Source organism: Candoia aspera, chromosome 6 (assembly GCF_035149785.1).
Source record: "Candoia aspera isolate rCanAsp1 chromosome 6, rCanAsp1.hap2, whole genome shotgun sequence".
Taxonomy (NCBI): Eukaryota; Metazoa; Chordata; class Lepidosauria; order Squamata; family Boidae; genus Candoia; species Candoia aspera.
This window is the reverse complement of record NC_086158.1, coordinates 42,843,160-42,857,078: the sequence shown is the minus strand read 5'-3', so window position 1 is coordinate 42,857,078 and position 13,919 is coordinate 42,843,160. Positions and strand designations below refer to the sequence as shown.

Genomic DNA, 13,919 nt, shown 5'->3' with positions numbered 1-13,919 from the left:
TTCGCAGACAATTCATCTAAATAAGAATTTTATTGCAAACAAGAATGAAGAATGAAGCCATACAGAACAGTTGATTGCCTGCTGCCAGTGGGAGTGCAAATTCCCACAGTAGTTTAAATGCATGGCTCCCCTCCCCCTTGGAATGGTGCTTGGTGGTCTTGAAGCTGAGTAGCTGTCATATATTTACATAATTTCCATATATGAGCTGAGAACTGTTAGCTCCATCTTCAACTCTCTCACTCATTTAGATTCTCACTGGGTGACTTTAGATGTGAAAGATTGTAGATGAAACACATTGACAGTGAGTCAGTTGACAGCTTATCTCAGTGCAAGTGGGCAGAAATCTGATTAATTACATACCTTAAAAATATATATAATAATAAATGAGACTGGGAAATTCATCTTAATTTCCAAGATTCTGTATTTACCCCAGACAAGCATTACAAGATACCTTACTGAAATTTGTGAAGATCTTGCTTCCTTAGTCGTGTGTACCTACCACAATGGGCTAGTCATTCTTTCTCAGCCCAAATAACATCATGTGGTTCTTGTTGTAGAGAAAAACAGGAAGAGGGAGTATTATATATCCTGCTGTGAACTCCTGAATATAAGCCAAGTTATCAATTCCATGCCTACTTACATACATCAGTTATTTATTCATTACATGCATAAATAAACTTAAGATATCTCTCTTCTTAGAGTGTGTTCATGTAACAAACACTATTAATATATTATGTGATCATTAATTATGATCAGAGGGTTGTCTATGGTTGTTTTGTTGTTTATTCGTTTAGTCGCTTCCGACTTTTCGTGACTCCATGGACCAGCCCACGCCAGAGCTTCCTGTCGGTTGTCAACACCCCCAGCTCCCCCAGGGACGAGTCCGTCACCTCTAGAATATCATCCATCCATCTTGCCCTTGGTCGGCCCCTCTTCCTTTTGCCTTCCACTCTCCCTAGCATCAGCATCTTCTCCAGGGTGTCCTGTCTTCTCATTATGTGGCCAAAGTATTTCAGTTTTGCCTTTAATCTCATTCCCTCAAGTGAGCAGTCTGGCTTTATTTCCTGGAGGATGGACTGGTTTGACCTTCTTGCAGTCCAAGGCACTCTCAGAATTTTCCTCCACCACCACAGTTCAAAAGCATCCATCTTCCTTCTCTCAGCCTTCCTTATGGTCCAGCTCTCACAGCCATATGTTACTACGGGGAACACCATTGCTTTAACTATGCGGACCTTTGTTGTCAGTGTGATGTCTCTGCTCTTAACTATTTTATCGAGATTTGTCATTGCTCTTCTCCCAAGGATTAAGCGTCTTCTGATTTCCTGACTGCAGTCAGCATCTGCAGTAATCTTCACACCTAGAAATACAAAGTCTTTCACTGCTTCTACATTTTCTCCCTCTATTTGCCAGTTATCAATCAAGCTGCTTGCCATAATCTTGTTTTTTTTTTGAGGTTTAGCTGCAAGCCAGCTTTTGCACCTTCTTCTTTCACCTTCATCATAAGGCTTCTCAGTTCCTCTTCACTTTCAGCCATCGAAGTGGTATCATCTGCATATCTGAGATTGTTAATGTTTCTTCCAGCGATTTTAACGCCAGCCTTGGATTCCTCAAGCCCAGCATGTCGCATTATGTGTTCTGCGTACAAGTTGAATAGGTAGGGTGAGAGTATACAGCCCCGCCGTACTCCTTTCCCAATCTTAAACCAGTCCGTTGTTCCGTGGTCTGTTCTTACTGTTGCTACTTGGTTGTTATACAGATTCTTCAGGAGGCATACAAGATGACTTGGTATCCCCATACCACTAAGAACTTGCCACAATTTGTTATGGTCCACACAGTCAAAGGCTTTAGAATAGTCAATAAAACAGAAATAGATGTTTTTCTGAAACTCCCTGGCTTTTTCCATTATCCAGCGGATATTGGCAATTTGGTCCCTAGTTCCTCTGCCTTTTCTAAACCCAGCTTGTACATCTGGCAATTCTCGCTCCATGGATTGCTGAAGTCTACCTTGCAGGATCTTGAGCATTACCTTACTGGCATGTGAAATGAGTGCCACTGCTCGATAGTTTGAACATTCTTTAGTGTTTCCCTTTTTTGGTATGGGGATATAAGTTGATTTTTTCCAATCTGATGGCCATTCTTGTGTTTTCCAAATTTGCTGGCATATAGCATGCATTACCTTGACAGCATCATCTTGCAAGAGTTTGAAGAGTTCAGCTGGGATGCCGTCGTCTCCTGCTGCCTTCTTATTAGCAATGCTTCTTAAGGCCCATTCAACCTCACTCTTCAGGATGTCTGGCTCTAGCTCACTGACGACACCATCAAAGCTATCCCCGATATTGTTATCCTTCCTATACAGGTCTTCCATATATTCTTGCCACCCTTTCTTGATCTCTTCTTCTTCTGTTAGGTCCTTGCCATCTTTGTTTTTGATCATGCCCATTTTTGCCTGGAATTTACCTCCAATGTTTCTAATTTTCTGGATGAGGTCTCTTGTCCTTCCTATTCTATTGTCTTCTTCCACTTCCGCGCATTGCTTGTTTAAAAATAATTCCTTATCTCTTCTGGCTAACCGCTGGAATTTTGCATTTAATTGGGCATATCTCCCCCTATCGCTGTTGCCTTTTGCTTTCCTTCTTTCTTGGGCTACTTCTAGTGTCTCAGCAGACAGCCATTTTGCCTTCTTGGTTTTCTCTTTCTTTGGGATGTATTTTGTTGCCGCCTCCTGGACAATGTTGCGAACTTCTGTCCATAGTTCTTCCGGGACCCTATCTACTAAGTCCAGTCCCTTAAATCTATTCTTCACCTCCACTGCATATTCCTTAGGAATATTAGTGAGCTCATATCTAGCTGATCTGTGGGTCTTCCCTAATCTCTTTAGTCTGATCCTAAATTGTGCAAGAAGTTCATGATCTGAACTACAGTCAGCTCCAGGTCTTGTTTTTACCGACTGTATAGATGTCCACCACCTTTGGCTGCAAAGGATGTAGTCAATCTGATTTTGGTGTTGTCCATCTGGTGATGTCCATGTATAAAGCCGTCTCTTAGGTTGTTGGAAGAGAGTGTTTGTTATGCAGAGTGAGTTGTCTTAGCAAAATTCTTTCAGCCTATGTCCTGCTTTGTTTTGTTCTCCCAGGCCATGCTTACCTGTAATTCCAGGTGTCATCTGACTGCCCACCTTAGCATTCCAGTCTCCCGTGATGAAAATAACATCTCTTTTAGGCGTATTGTCCAGTAGGTGCTGCAGATCCTCATAGAACTGCTCTACTTCAGCTTCTTCAGCATCTGTGGTTGGGGCGTATATTTGGATCACTGTGATGTTAGATGGCTTGCCCTGAATTCGAATTGAGGTCATTCTATTGTTTTTTGGATTGTATCCGAGCACTGCTTTAGCCACTTTACTATTGATTATGAAGGCTACTCCATTTCTTCTGTGGTTCTCTTGTCCACAGTAGTAGATCTGGTGGTCATCTGATGTGAAGTGGCCCATTCCAGTCCATTTCAGTTCACTGACGCCCAAAATGTCTATCTTTAATCTTGACATCTCACCAATAACCACATCCAATTTGCCCTGGCTCATAGATCTTACATTCCAGGTTCCAATGGTCTGCTGATCCTTAGAACATCGGATTCGCCGTTCACCACCAGAACTGTTGGCCGCTAGTCATCTTTTCGGCTTTGAGCTAGCTGCATCATCATGTCTGGAGCTAGTTGAACTCATCCTCTGTTCCTCCCCAGTAGCATTTTGACCATTTTCCGACCTGGGGGTCTCATCTTCCGATGGTATACTGACATATCTCTGGTTGTACTGATAACATTTAGTTTTCATGGCAAGAATACTGGGGTGGGTTGCCATTACCTTCCCCAGGGATCGCATTTAGTCTGACCTCTCTGTCATGACCTTCCCGTCTTGGGTGGCCCTTCACGGTTTAGCTCATGGCATCATTGAGGTGCTCAAGCTCCAGCACCACGACAAGGTAACGATCCTTTGCTGAAGTGTCTATGGTTAAATGTGTCATAAGAACCCAGAACCCATTTCCAGTTAATATTAAACAGATACTGAAATTATGTTTCCAGATTTCAGTTACTGTTGACTGAAACAGTAACCTCTTGGCTTTGCACAAGTTAACTATGGTTAAGGAGCCATATGACATTGGTGAAAAGGTAGCAGTGTGTCTATGTGTTTATGCGCATATTTAATACAATGATTTAATGTGTTGTGCGAACTCTCAAAATTGTTTCAGTTGGAAAGGATAGCAAGATCAGAAATATTCTGCAACCTTTTCCTTATGTCAGAGATTTAAAATCTTTAAAGCAACTCCTGTATCATGACTAAACTAATTTTTTAAATACAGTGATGAAGAATCTGGAGCACCTCTTCCTTAATATTTTCAAAAATATAAACAATTTCACTTCAGGAAGAATGATCCCATAGCACTTCTAACATACTATTAATATATATTAGTAGTAGTGTAATACACACACACACAACTGTATATATTTACAACATGTAACTGACCTGAAGACATGCTATCCAATCCAGAGATCTCTCTACATATACTTTCAAGGCTGGATCTCCAGTTTGTATTTTCTTGAACAGGTAGCTCTCAGCTTACGACGGCAATTGGGACTGGAATTGCCATCGCTAAGTGGCATGGTCATGAAGTGCAATATCATGTGATCACATCACTTAGCAATGGCAGTCTCAGTTGCCCTTGTTAAGTAAGGACCTCACATGACCATGACTTCCAACTTCCTGCCAGCTTCCCCATTGACTGTGCTTGTGGGAAACTGGTAGGGAATGTCAAAAATCGTGATCACGTGATTGTGGCTCACTGCCACATAATCATGAGCCAGGTGCCAAGCACCTGGATTGCAATCATGTGACTGTGGGGATGCTGTGATGGCCAGAACTCTGAGGACCGATTGTAAGTCCCCCTTGTTCAGCACCGTCATAACTTTGAATAGTCACTGAACAAATGGATGTAACCCAAGGACTACCTGTACATGTGGATCAGACTGTTTGTTTATTTGTTTTTATTTATCACATTTCTTCACCACACATCTCAACAAACGACTCTGGGTGGTTTACAAGCAAATAAAGATGATAAAAGAATTAAAATAACATTAAAACAGATTCATTATAAAAATATAAATATACATAAAACTCTAAAATATAAAATATGAAATACAAAATCCAAGATGCTGAAACCAGTCTCGATAAAATTTCCCAGGGCTGCATCAAGGTGCCAACCACCCCCATGACAGACTATCCCCCCTCCCAAGGTGGCACTGCCAAGTCTTGATCCCCTTTCAGAAGGCTGGGAGACTGTGGGCCTGCCTTACCTCTGGGGCAACTTATTCCAGAGGGCGGGGGCTACAGCAAAGAAGGCCCTCTTCCTGGTCCCTGCCAATCGACAATCTCTCGTGTTTAGCTGAAATGAATGATAATTAAGAAAGTCTGGATTGGACAGTTTAAATTCAGATATTGTCAGGCCCAGCCCAAGAACAGAGGATCAATCCAGTCAAACTTAAGTTCTTTATTTGCTCACACTGCATAGCCATAATCTTAGCAGACTAAAGCAACTCTACCTACCTGAGGGGAAATAACCTGGGAGAGCTCTAGGGCGTGGCTATTCTGAACCTCTTAGTTTTCCCACAATCACTTCCTGGACTGTTTCCTCTTATCCTGTCCTCCTCGGAATGTGCTCCCTCCTTCCTGAGAACCAGCAGCATTACTGAAATTCACCACATCACCTCCCGCTTCAGAGACACATTCCATAACAGATATATACAAACAAGAATTATTAGTCTTTAATTATTTTGTATGTTTGAATAGGAACTTACCATAATATTTGCAGGATATTTCATTTAGAGATAACTACCAAAAAAGTATGTGATAGTTTTCCTTTAAATGCTTTCTAATACTTTGTTACATTATTTATTGCAGATATTTACAATTATGTACAACATAATCTTTAAAAGACTTGTTTGGTTTCACCTGTTTCTTTCTAATACATTTATTTAGGATGTTGAAAATGATAATCCGGAACCCTCTGACTGGGACAGATATGCTGCTGAGGAATATGAAATTCTTGTAGCTGAGGAGTCTGGCAATGTACAGTTACAAGAAGGGTGAGCAAAATCGACAGTTGCTTGGAACAGATGCTGTTCCAAGAAGTTCTGAAACTCATTGTTGAAACTAGAAGATAATATATTGAAATAAAGTTAAATGACGAACATGTTAAAACAGAGAAAATGGGGTTACTATGAATCAAAATCTGATAGCTAATTAAAGGTCTCACCAGCAGTAAGATGAAAAGAGAAGCCTCACCTCGCAACCCCACTCCCTAGGCCTTGCAAAACATCTGCAGTCCTTACCATTCCAGGGTCAGTGGCAGTCCCTGGAAGTTATTTTGAATGCACAGTGGGAAATTTTTACCAGCCCTATGACTAAAACAAATATTTTCCTCCCAATGTTTGCAGTAGGATGGAAATATTAAAACAAAATCCTGATGAAGTTAAAAAAGAAACAGATTAAATGACAGGCTCAGGTGAAAAAACTTTGGATATTTTAGAGGCTCTGGCCTCAATCCACAGTAGAAGGTAGGACTGTCCTGTTTGTAACTAAACTTGGAATGCTAGTTCCAGTGTTTGGTAGTGCCTTGCCTACCTTGGCTGATTTCCAAATGCTAAGCATGGTTTGACCTGGCTATTGTTTGGATGGAAGGCCATCAGGACCATCCATTTAACGCTAGACTGGAAAGTTGAAAAAAACATCCTGGAAAAAGAAACTGGCTCATCATGAGGAAGCTCAGCCTTGATCCATTTGTTTGCAGACTAATTTTGGCAAGAATGAATGAAGATGGGCAGTATTTCAGAGCAATGTAGTTATTTTGGAAACACCCTGTTACCAACCAAATATACTTTTCTTCTCCAGCACTCCTGTTAGAGATATCCTGTTATGCCTTGCTTATTCTTGAGACCTAAGAATAATCTGTGTTTTGGGAACCAGCATATTCTCCTTCTCCAACCCCACTCCAATAAGGAATGACATGTGCATATACTACTGAGAAAGATTACTTACAAACATGGTAAAAGTGAGATGAATGAGCAACGTTCATCTCAGAAGCTACTTCATCTCAGGGGTAAAGAGGAACTACCTTCAAATGCAATGTGCCTCTTCCTGTACTGTTTGAGCCCAACCCTTGCTGAACTATCTCTTTCTTCCAAAACAGCCATTTGTGAAGTGGAAGGATTTTCCTTATTAATTTTGCAAAATATAAACAAAACATACACTATAGATATACATGTCCATGCAAATGCATACATAAAAAATATATAGGGAGAAAAATGGGTAAACAGTGAGGAAAATGGACACAAAAAATTTGCAATTTTTACATTTTAATGTTATGCTGAATTATCATAGCCTGTATCCTGAACTTTATCTTCATATGAGTTCTTTACTTAGCACTTAACTCTGTTTACCAGCTGGCCTATAATTCAGACTTGCTTGTCTTTAGGTTTCATAGGGCTATGCTTTTTATATTATACTTGTCATCATATATTCTAAAATTAGTATCATTTGAAAACTAGAAATTGATAGCCATACCATTTCAGTGTTAATCTCTTTATTCATTTCTTATAGTTCCTTTGAAGATGATTATGAAACAGATGAACTCTTATCTCTGTCTGAAATTGGAGAAAAGTCAGATAATTCAGTTATTTCGGATTTTTCAGCATAAGAATGGAGATTTGTCCCTAAAGTCTACCATTATTAAATGGAAGTCTTCAGTCCTTACATTTGAAGAAATAATCATGTTTTCTTTGACAAAGCTACCAACATCTGAAACAGAAGCACAATCATACAAGATATATTGTTTGTTTCTCCAATGTGATAATTTTCCTAACTATCTGGGTATGCATAGAATGTTTGTGGAGGGATTCATAGAATCTGTAAGGAAACAACAAAGACTGGATAAAGGTGAAAAGGTTAATGTTTATTTAAAAAAACCAAATAATTTGAAACAACCAATAAATTCTTGAGAATTTTTTTTTTCATTTTGGATTCTTCTTCTTCCTTTCATTATTTAGAAACTACTTTCAGTTTCTTGTCTTACAATGTAATTGTATATTAATGTTCAATTTTTTGATTTATCAGAAATACCTGTCAGTTTCTAGATTATTTCTAGCTCACTTCAGATATTTATATGCATTATAGAATATCAGAATGATAATTTAATACGGGATTTCAAGAGTTTATTTAAATCTAATAACAAATTCTTGTTTCTTTGTTTTAAAGTATAATGTAGAAAAGAGATAGCCCCTTGGTTTTCATGGTTGCTCTTCATGGGAATTTTTTCCTTTATTAGAATTCTTCCAAAAAAGCATTCATGTCTTAGGAAATGCAATAATCCTGCTCTGTAAAAGAGAAAATAGTATATCTTTTCCAAACATAATCAAGGAGGTGAATGACCCAAGATTCATAGCTGATTGCAAAGCCCAACCAAATTATAGCATTTCAAATTGAAGTGTAGAAAATTAGGATCAATTGACAAAATGGGTACAAACTCTTCCAAGAATAAACAAAACTCAGGTAAAAAAATAACATTTACAAGACATGTCCAGGAAGATGCAGTTAATATCTCATCCCCCACCCATTATTTTGAATCTTGTTCTTCAAAATATTTTTTAAAAGCTAAAAGGTAATCCCCATATAAAGGAAGCATTTACAATAAATTGTTTAAAAGTTTCTAAGTGGCATAAAATTGGCTCCCTTGTGAGGTAGAATGTTCCCCTTCAGTGAAGGTCTTCAATGGGGGCTGGATGGCTATGTTTTAAATGTTTTAGCAGGTCCAGCACTGAGTAGGATATTGGATTCGATGACCTCAGAGGTCCTTTTCATTCTGATTCTGTGATAAAATGATGCCATAGTGACAACAGGTACAACCTGCCTTAGAATTGACAAGATATTGAAGTGGTAGATAGCTTCTGCCTTTTAGGGTCAACTATCAACAGTAAAGGAACAAGCAATCAAGGAATACACCACAGATTAGCATTTGGTAGAGTAGCTATGAAGGCCTTGGAAAAGATACTCAGATGCCAGGATGTGTTTATACCTACAAAGATCAGAATAGTGCAGGCAATGGTATTTCCTGTGGCATTTTATGGAAGTGAAAATTGGACTTTAAAAAACAGGATAGAAAAGAGTATTGACACTTTTGAACTTCAGCGTTGGATAAGACTTCTTAGAATACCATGGATAGCCAAGAAAACAAACAGCAAATGGATCATCGAACAAATCAATCCAGAATTCTCACTTGAGGCACAAATGACCAGGCTCAAACTATCCTATTTCAGATGCATTATGCAAAGGCCTAGCTCTCTAGAGAAGGTGCTAATGCTGGGAAAGGTGGAAGGAAAGAAGAAGATGACCAGCAGCAAGGTGGATGGACTCAGTTATAGTGGCAATACATGCATCGTTGGAAGACCTAATGTGCAGGTTAGGGACAGACTGTCATGGAGAAAATCTATGTGGTCACCAAGAGTCAACAATGACTTGATGGTGTATAATCATCCAATCAATCAATCAATCAATCAGCATACACTGACATTATACGCAACAATAAGAATATTGTAGTTTATATGTTGTGGATAAGCAAATGTCCCTGATGATGAAATGCTTCAGTTCAGGAACTGGGAAACTAAGACAGTCCTCAACAAACACACATTAAGTGGTATTATAAAATATATAGAGAAGACTTTTTGTTCAGTCCTGCAGGTTAGTTTTTTAATGGATAATTTTTACAAAGACACCTGGGTCACCACCACTAAAAATCTTTAAGGACGTAACTTTTAAATGCTTTTGTAGCATATTTTAATGCTAGCATGTATAACGATTTTTCTGTGTTCTAAAGGCACTATTGATACATTTTTGTCCATTTCTCACATTGTGGTGGAACAGATTAAGCTCAATTTCCTTTGAAAGACACATTTTGCATCCCAGTCTTTAAAGTACTGCCTTAATTTAAGCTCTTGAATATGAGCATACTTTGGGCAAATTGAACAGGTTAGGAATTATAATGTTCAATTTCTAAGTGCTTAGCTTGTTTCTGATAACACAATACTAATGATTGTGCATTGTGGGGAATATACTAAAAGTTTATTTTTCCTATGTGTGTGTATCTTTGTATATATAGCATACTTTAGTTACCTTCAGTACTCTGGGTAGAAAGGTGAGATGATGATGATGATAGTAGCAGCACTATAGCCAGTGTAACTTATCCTTTACAGTTTAATGAGTGGGGGAGATGGGCGGTAATAAAAATATGACAAATAAATAAATAAAAACATACATGCTAAATCTGAACTAGAGTTGAGCTTTAGGATTCAGTTTAAATGCCAGGAGTCAGCTATGGAATATCTGCAGTAACTATCAGTAAGGGTCTGTATTAGTGTCTAGCTAGCTTATTGATGTAGAATATGATTCCCATTTAGGCTGTGAAAGCTTTGTTTCATATCCCTAAGAAGATGTAAGGCTTTATAATTTTATGGGTTATAAATCTATGTGGGAAAGGGTCAAGGCAATTATATGAAAAATTTCAAATTCAGTATCCAGCAGCTTTCAGCTATTTCTAAGTAAGCCATAGTCTGAAACCCTGGAGGACCACTACTAATGAATTTAGATAATATTCAGCTAGAAGGACCTGTGGCATAAGACAGGTTCCAGTATGATGTACCTTTTTTACACTACCAAGTATTTTTCAATAAAATCCTACGTAGTTGGAATTAGGAAGAAAAGTCCTGTTTCAAGGGCTTAGTCTATTGAACCTTATTTTAAAAATTAAATATTATCCTTTTGTGATTATCACAGTACTAATTATCAGCACATATTTTTAACAGGGTTGAGTGCACTTTAAAAATGTTTTTTCTCCAAGGATTGCTAACAGGGCAGCCTTGAAAATAGAAGCTTTTATAGAAGATCTACAATTTTAAAAATAACTTCAATGATGTCTTAATTCCAAGCAAACTGTTATAATCAGAAGAATTTGAGAACCAACTAGAAATGTATTTCTGAAGCAATAACAAATATAGTTTTCTCTACAGCATGGGAAAAAAAATCAAGCCATTATCATTAGCTCCTTTTGAATATGGGCTGATAAATGTTAAGAATAAGAAGGAAAAAGAAAAAAATATATAGGCAGAGTTATAGAGAATCCACTTTATGTGAAGAATCTAGTAATAAGAGTTCTCTCAGTCTACAGTTCATATAAATTAAGAATAGGTTTATCAAAAGCTACTGTTGAGAAAAGTTGCCTCTGAATAAAGCTTTATCATACTTTTCAATGAGTTTTGCGGGACCCAGAAAAACTGTTCTTCCCTTTGTACCCCTCACATATATTTCTTCTTCTTCTTTATTCATTCAGTCGCTTCCGACTCTTCATGACTTCATGGACCAGCCCACGCCAGAGCTTCCTGTCGGTCGTCAACACCCCCAGCTCCCCCAGGGACAAGTCCGTCACCTCTAGAATATCATCCATCCACCTTGCCCTTGGTCGGCCCCTCTTCCTTTTGCCCTCCACTCTCCCTAGCATCAGCATCTTCTCCAGGGTGTCCTGTCTTCTCATTATGTGGCCAAAGTATTTCAGTTTTGCCTTTAATCTCATTCCCTCAAGTGAGCAGTCTGGCTTTATTTCCTGGAGGATGGACTGGTTTGACCTTCTTGCAGTCCAAGGCACTCTCAGAATTTTCCTCCAACACCACAGTTCAAAAGCATCCATCTTCCTTCTCTCAGCCTTCCTTATGGTCCAGCTCTCACAGCCATATGTTACTACAGGGAACACCATTGCTTTAACTATGCGGACCTTTGTTGTCAGTGTGATGTCTCTGCTCTTAACTATTTTATCGAGATTTGTCATTGCTCTTCTCCCAAGGATTAAGCGTCTTCTGATTTCCTGACTGCAGTCAGCATCTGCAGTAATCTTCGCACCTAGAAATACAAAGTCTTTCACTGCTTCTACATTTTCTCCCTCTATTTGCCAGTTATCGATCAAGCTGGTTGCCATAATCTTGGTTTTTTTGAGGTTTAGCTGCAAGCCAGCTTTTGCACTTTCTTCTTTCATCTTCATCATAAGGCTCCTCAGTTCCTCTTTGCTTTCAGCCATCAAAGTGGTATCATCTGCATATCTGAGATTGTTAATGTTTCTTCCAGCGATTTTAACGCCAGCCTTGGATTCCTCAAGCCCAGCATGTCGCATGATGTGTTCTGCATACAAGTTGAATAGGTAGGGTGAGAGTATACAGCCCTGCCGTACTCCTTTCCCAATCTTAAACCAGTCCGTTGTTCCGTGGTCTGTTCTTACTGTTGCTACTTGGTCGTTATACAGATTCTTCAGGAGGCATACAAGATGACTTAGTATCCCCATACCACCAAGAACTTGCCACAATTTGTTATGGTCCACACAGTCAAAGGCTTTAGAATAGTCAATAAAACAGAAATAGATGTTTTTCTGAAACTCCCTGGCTTTTTCCATTATCCAGCGGATATTGGCAATTTGGTCCCTAGTTCCTCTGCCTTTTCTAAACCCAGCTTGTACATCTGGCAATTCCCGCTCCATGAATTGCTGAAGTCTACCTTGCAGGATCTTGAGCATTACCTTACTGGCATGTGAAATGAGTGCCACTGCTCGATAGTTTGAACATTCTTTAGTGTTTCCCTTTTTTGGTATGGGGATATAAGTTGATTTTTTCCAATCTGATGGCCATTCTTGTGTTTTCCAAATTTGCTGGCATATAGCATGCATTACCTTGACAGCATCATCTCTCAAGATTTTGAAGAATTCAGCTGGGATACCGTCGTCTCCTGCTGCCCTGTTCTTAGCAATGCTTCTTAAGGCCCATTCAATCTCACTCTTCAGGATGTCTGGCTCTAGCTCACTGGCCACACCGTCAAAGCTATCCCCGATACTGTTATCCTTCCTATACAGGTCTTTTGTATATTCTTGCCACCTTTTCTTGATCTCTTCTTCTTCTGTTAGGTCCTTGCCATCTTTGTTTTTGATCATGCCCATTTTTGCCTGGAATTTACCTCCAGTGTTTCTAATTTTCTGGATGAGGTCTCTTGTCCTTCCTATTCTATTGTCTTCTTCCACTTCCGTGCATTGCTTGTTTAAAAATAATTCCTTATCTCTTCTGGCTAACCTCTGGAATTTTGCATTTAATTGGGCATATCTCCCCCTATCGCTGTTGCCTTTTGCTTTCCTTCTTTCTTGGGCTACTTCTAGTGTCTCAGCAGACAGCCATTTTGCCTTCTTGGTTTTCTCTTTCTTTGGGATGTATTTTGTTGCCGCCTCCTGGACAATGTTGCGAACTTCTGTCCATAGTTCTTCCGGGACCCTATCTACTAAGTCCAGTCCCTTAAATCTATTCTTCACCTCCACTGCATATTCCTTAGGAATATTAGTGAGCTCATATCTAGCTGATCTGTGGGTCTTCCCTAATCTCTTTAGTCTGATCCTAAATTGTGCAAGAAGTTCATGATCTGAACTACAGTCAGCTCCAGGTCTTGTTTTTACCGACTGTATAGATGTCCGCCACCTTTGGCTGCAAAGGATGTAGTCAATCTGATTTTGGTGTTGTCCATCTGGTGATGTCCATGTATAAAGCCGTCTCTTAGGTTGTTGGAAGAGAGTGTTTGTTATGCAGAGTGAGTTGTCTTAGCAAAATTCTTTCAGCCTATGTCCTGCTTTGTTTTGCTCTGCCAGGCCATGCTTACCTGTAATTCCAGGTGTCATCTGACTGCCCACCTTAGCATTCCAGTCTCCCGTGATGAAAATAACATCTCTTTTAGGCGTATTGTCCAGTAGGTGCTGCAGATCCTCATAGAACTGCTCTACTTCAGCTTCTTCAGCATCTGTGGTTGG

General features: G+C 39.3%; 1 protein-coding gene across 3 annotated transcripts in view; it reads left to right on the top strand.

The window, feature by feature from the left end:
* The window catches only part of PPP2R3A (protein phosphatase 2 regulatory subunit B''alpha), a 39,531-nt gene extending 31,475 nt beyond the window's left edge, over window positions 1-8,056 (top strand). For 2 of the 3 annotated variants that reach the window (XM_063306855.1, XM_063306857.1), the window contains 2 exons: window positions 6,026-6,132; window positions 7,646-8,056. In XM_063306855.1, the coding sequence (XP_063162925.1) occupies window positions 6,026-6,132; window positions 7,646-7,742 (204 nt within the window). In that variant the 3' untranslated portion in view covers window positions 7,743-8,056. Of the gene's footprint in view, window positions 1-6,025; window positions 6,133-6,727; window positions 7,233-7,645 lie in introns of those variants that run through there. The other variant, XM_063306856.1, reaches the window with a different exon arrangement.
* The last annotated feature ends 5,863 nt before the right edge of the window (window positions 8,057-13,919 follow it).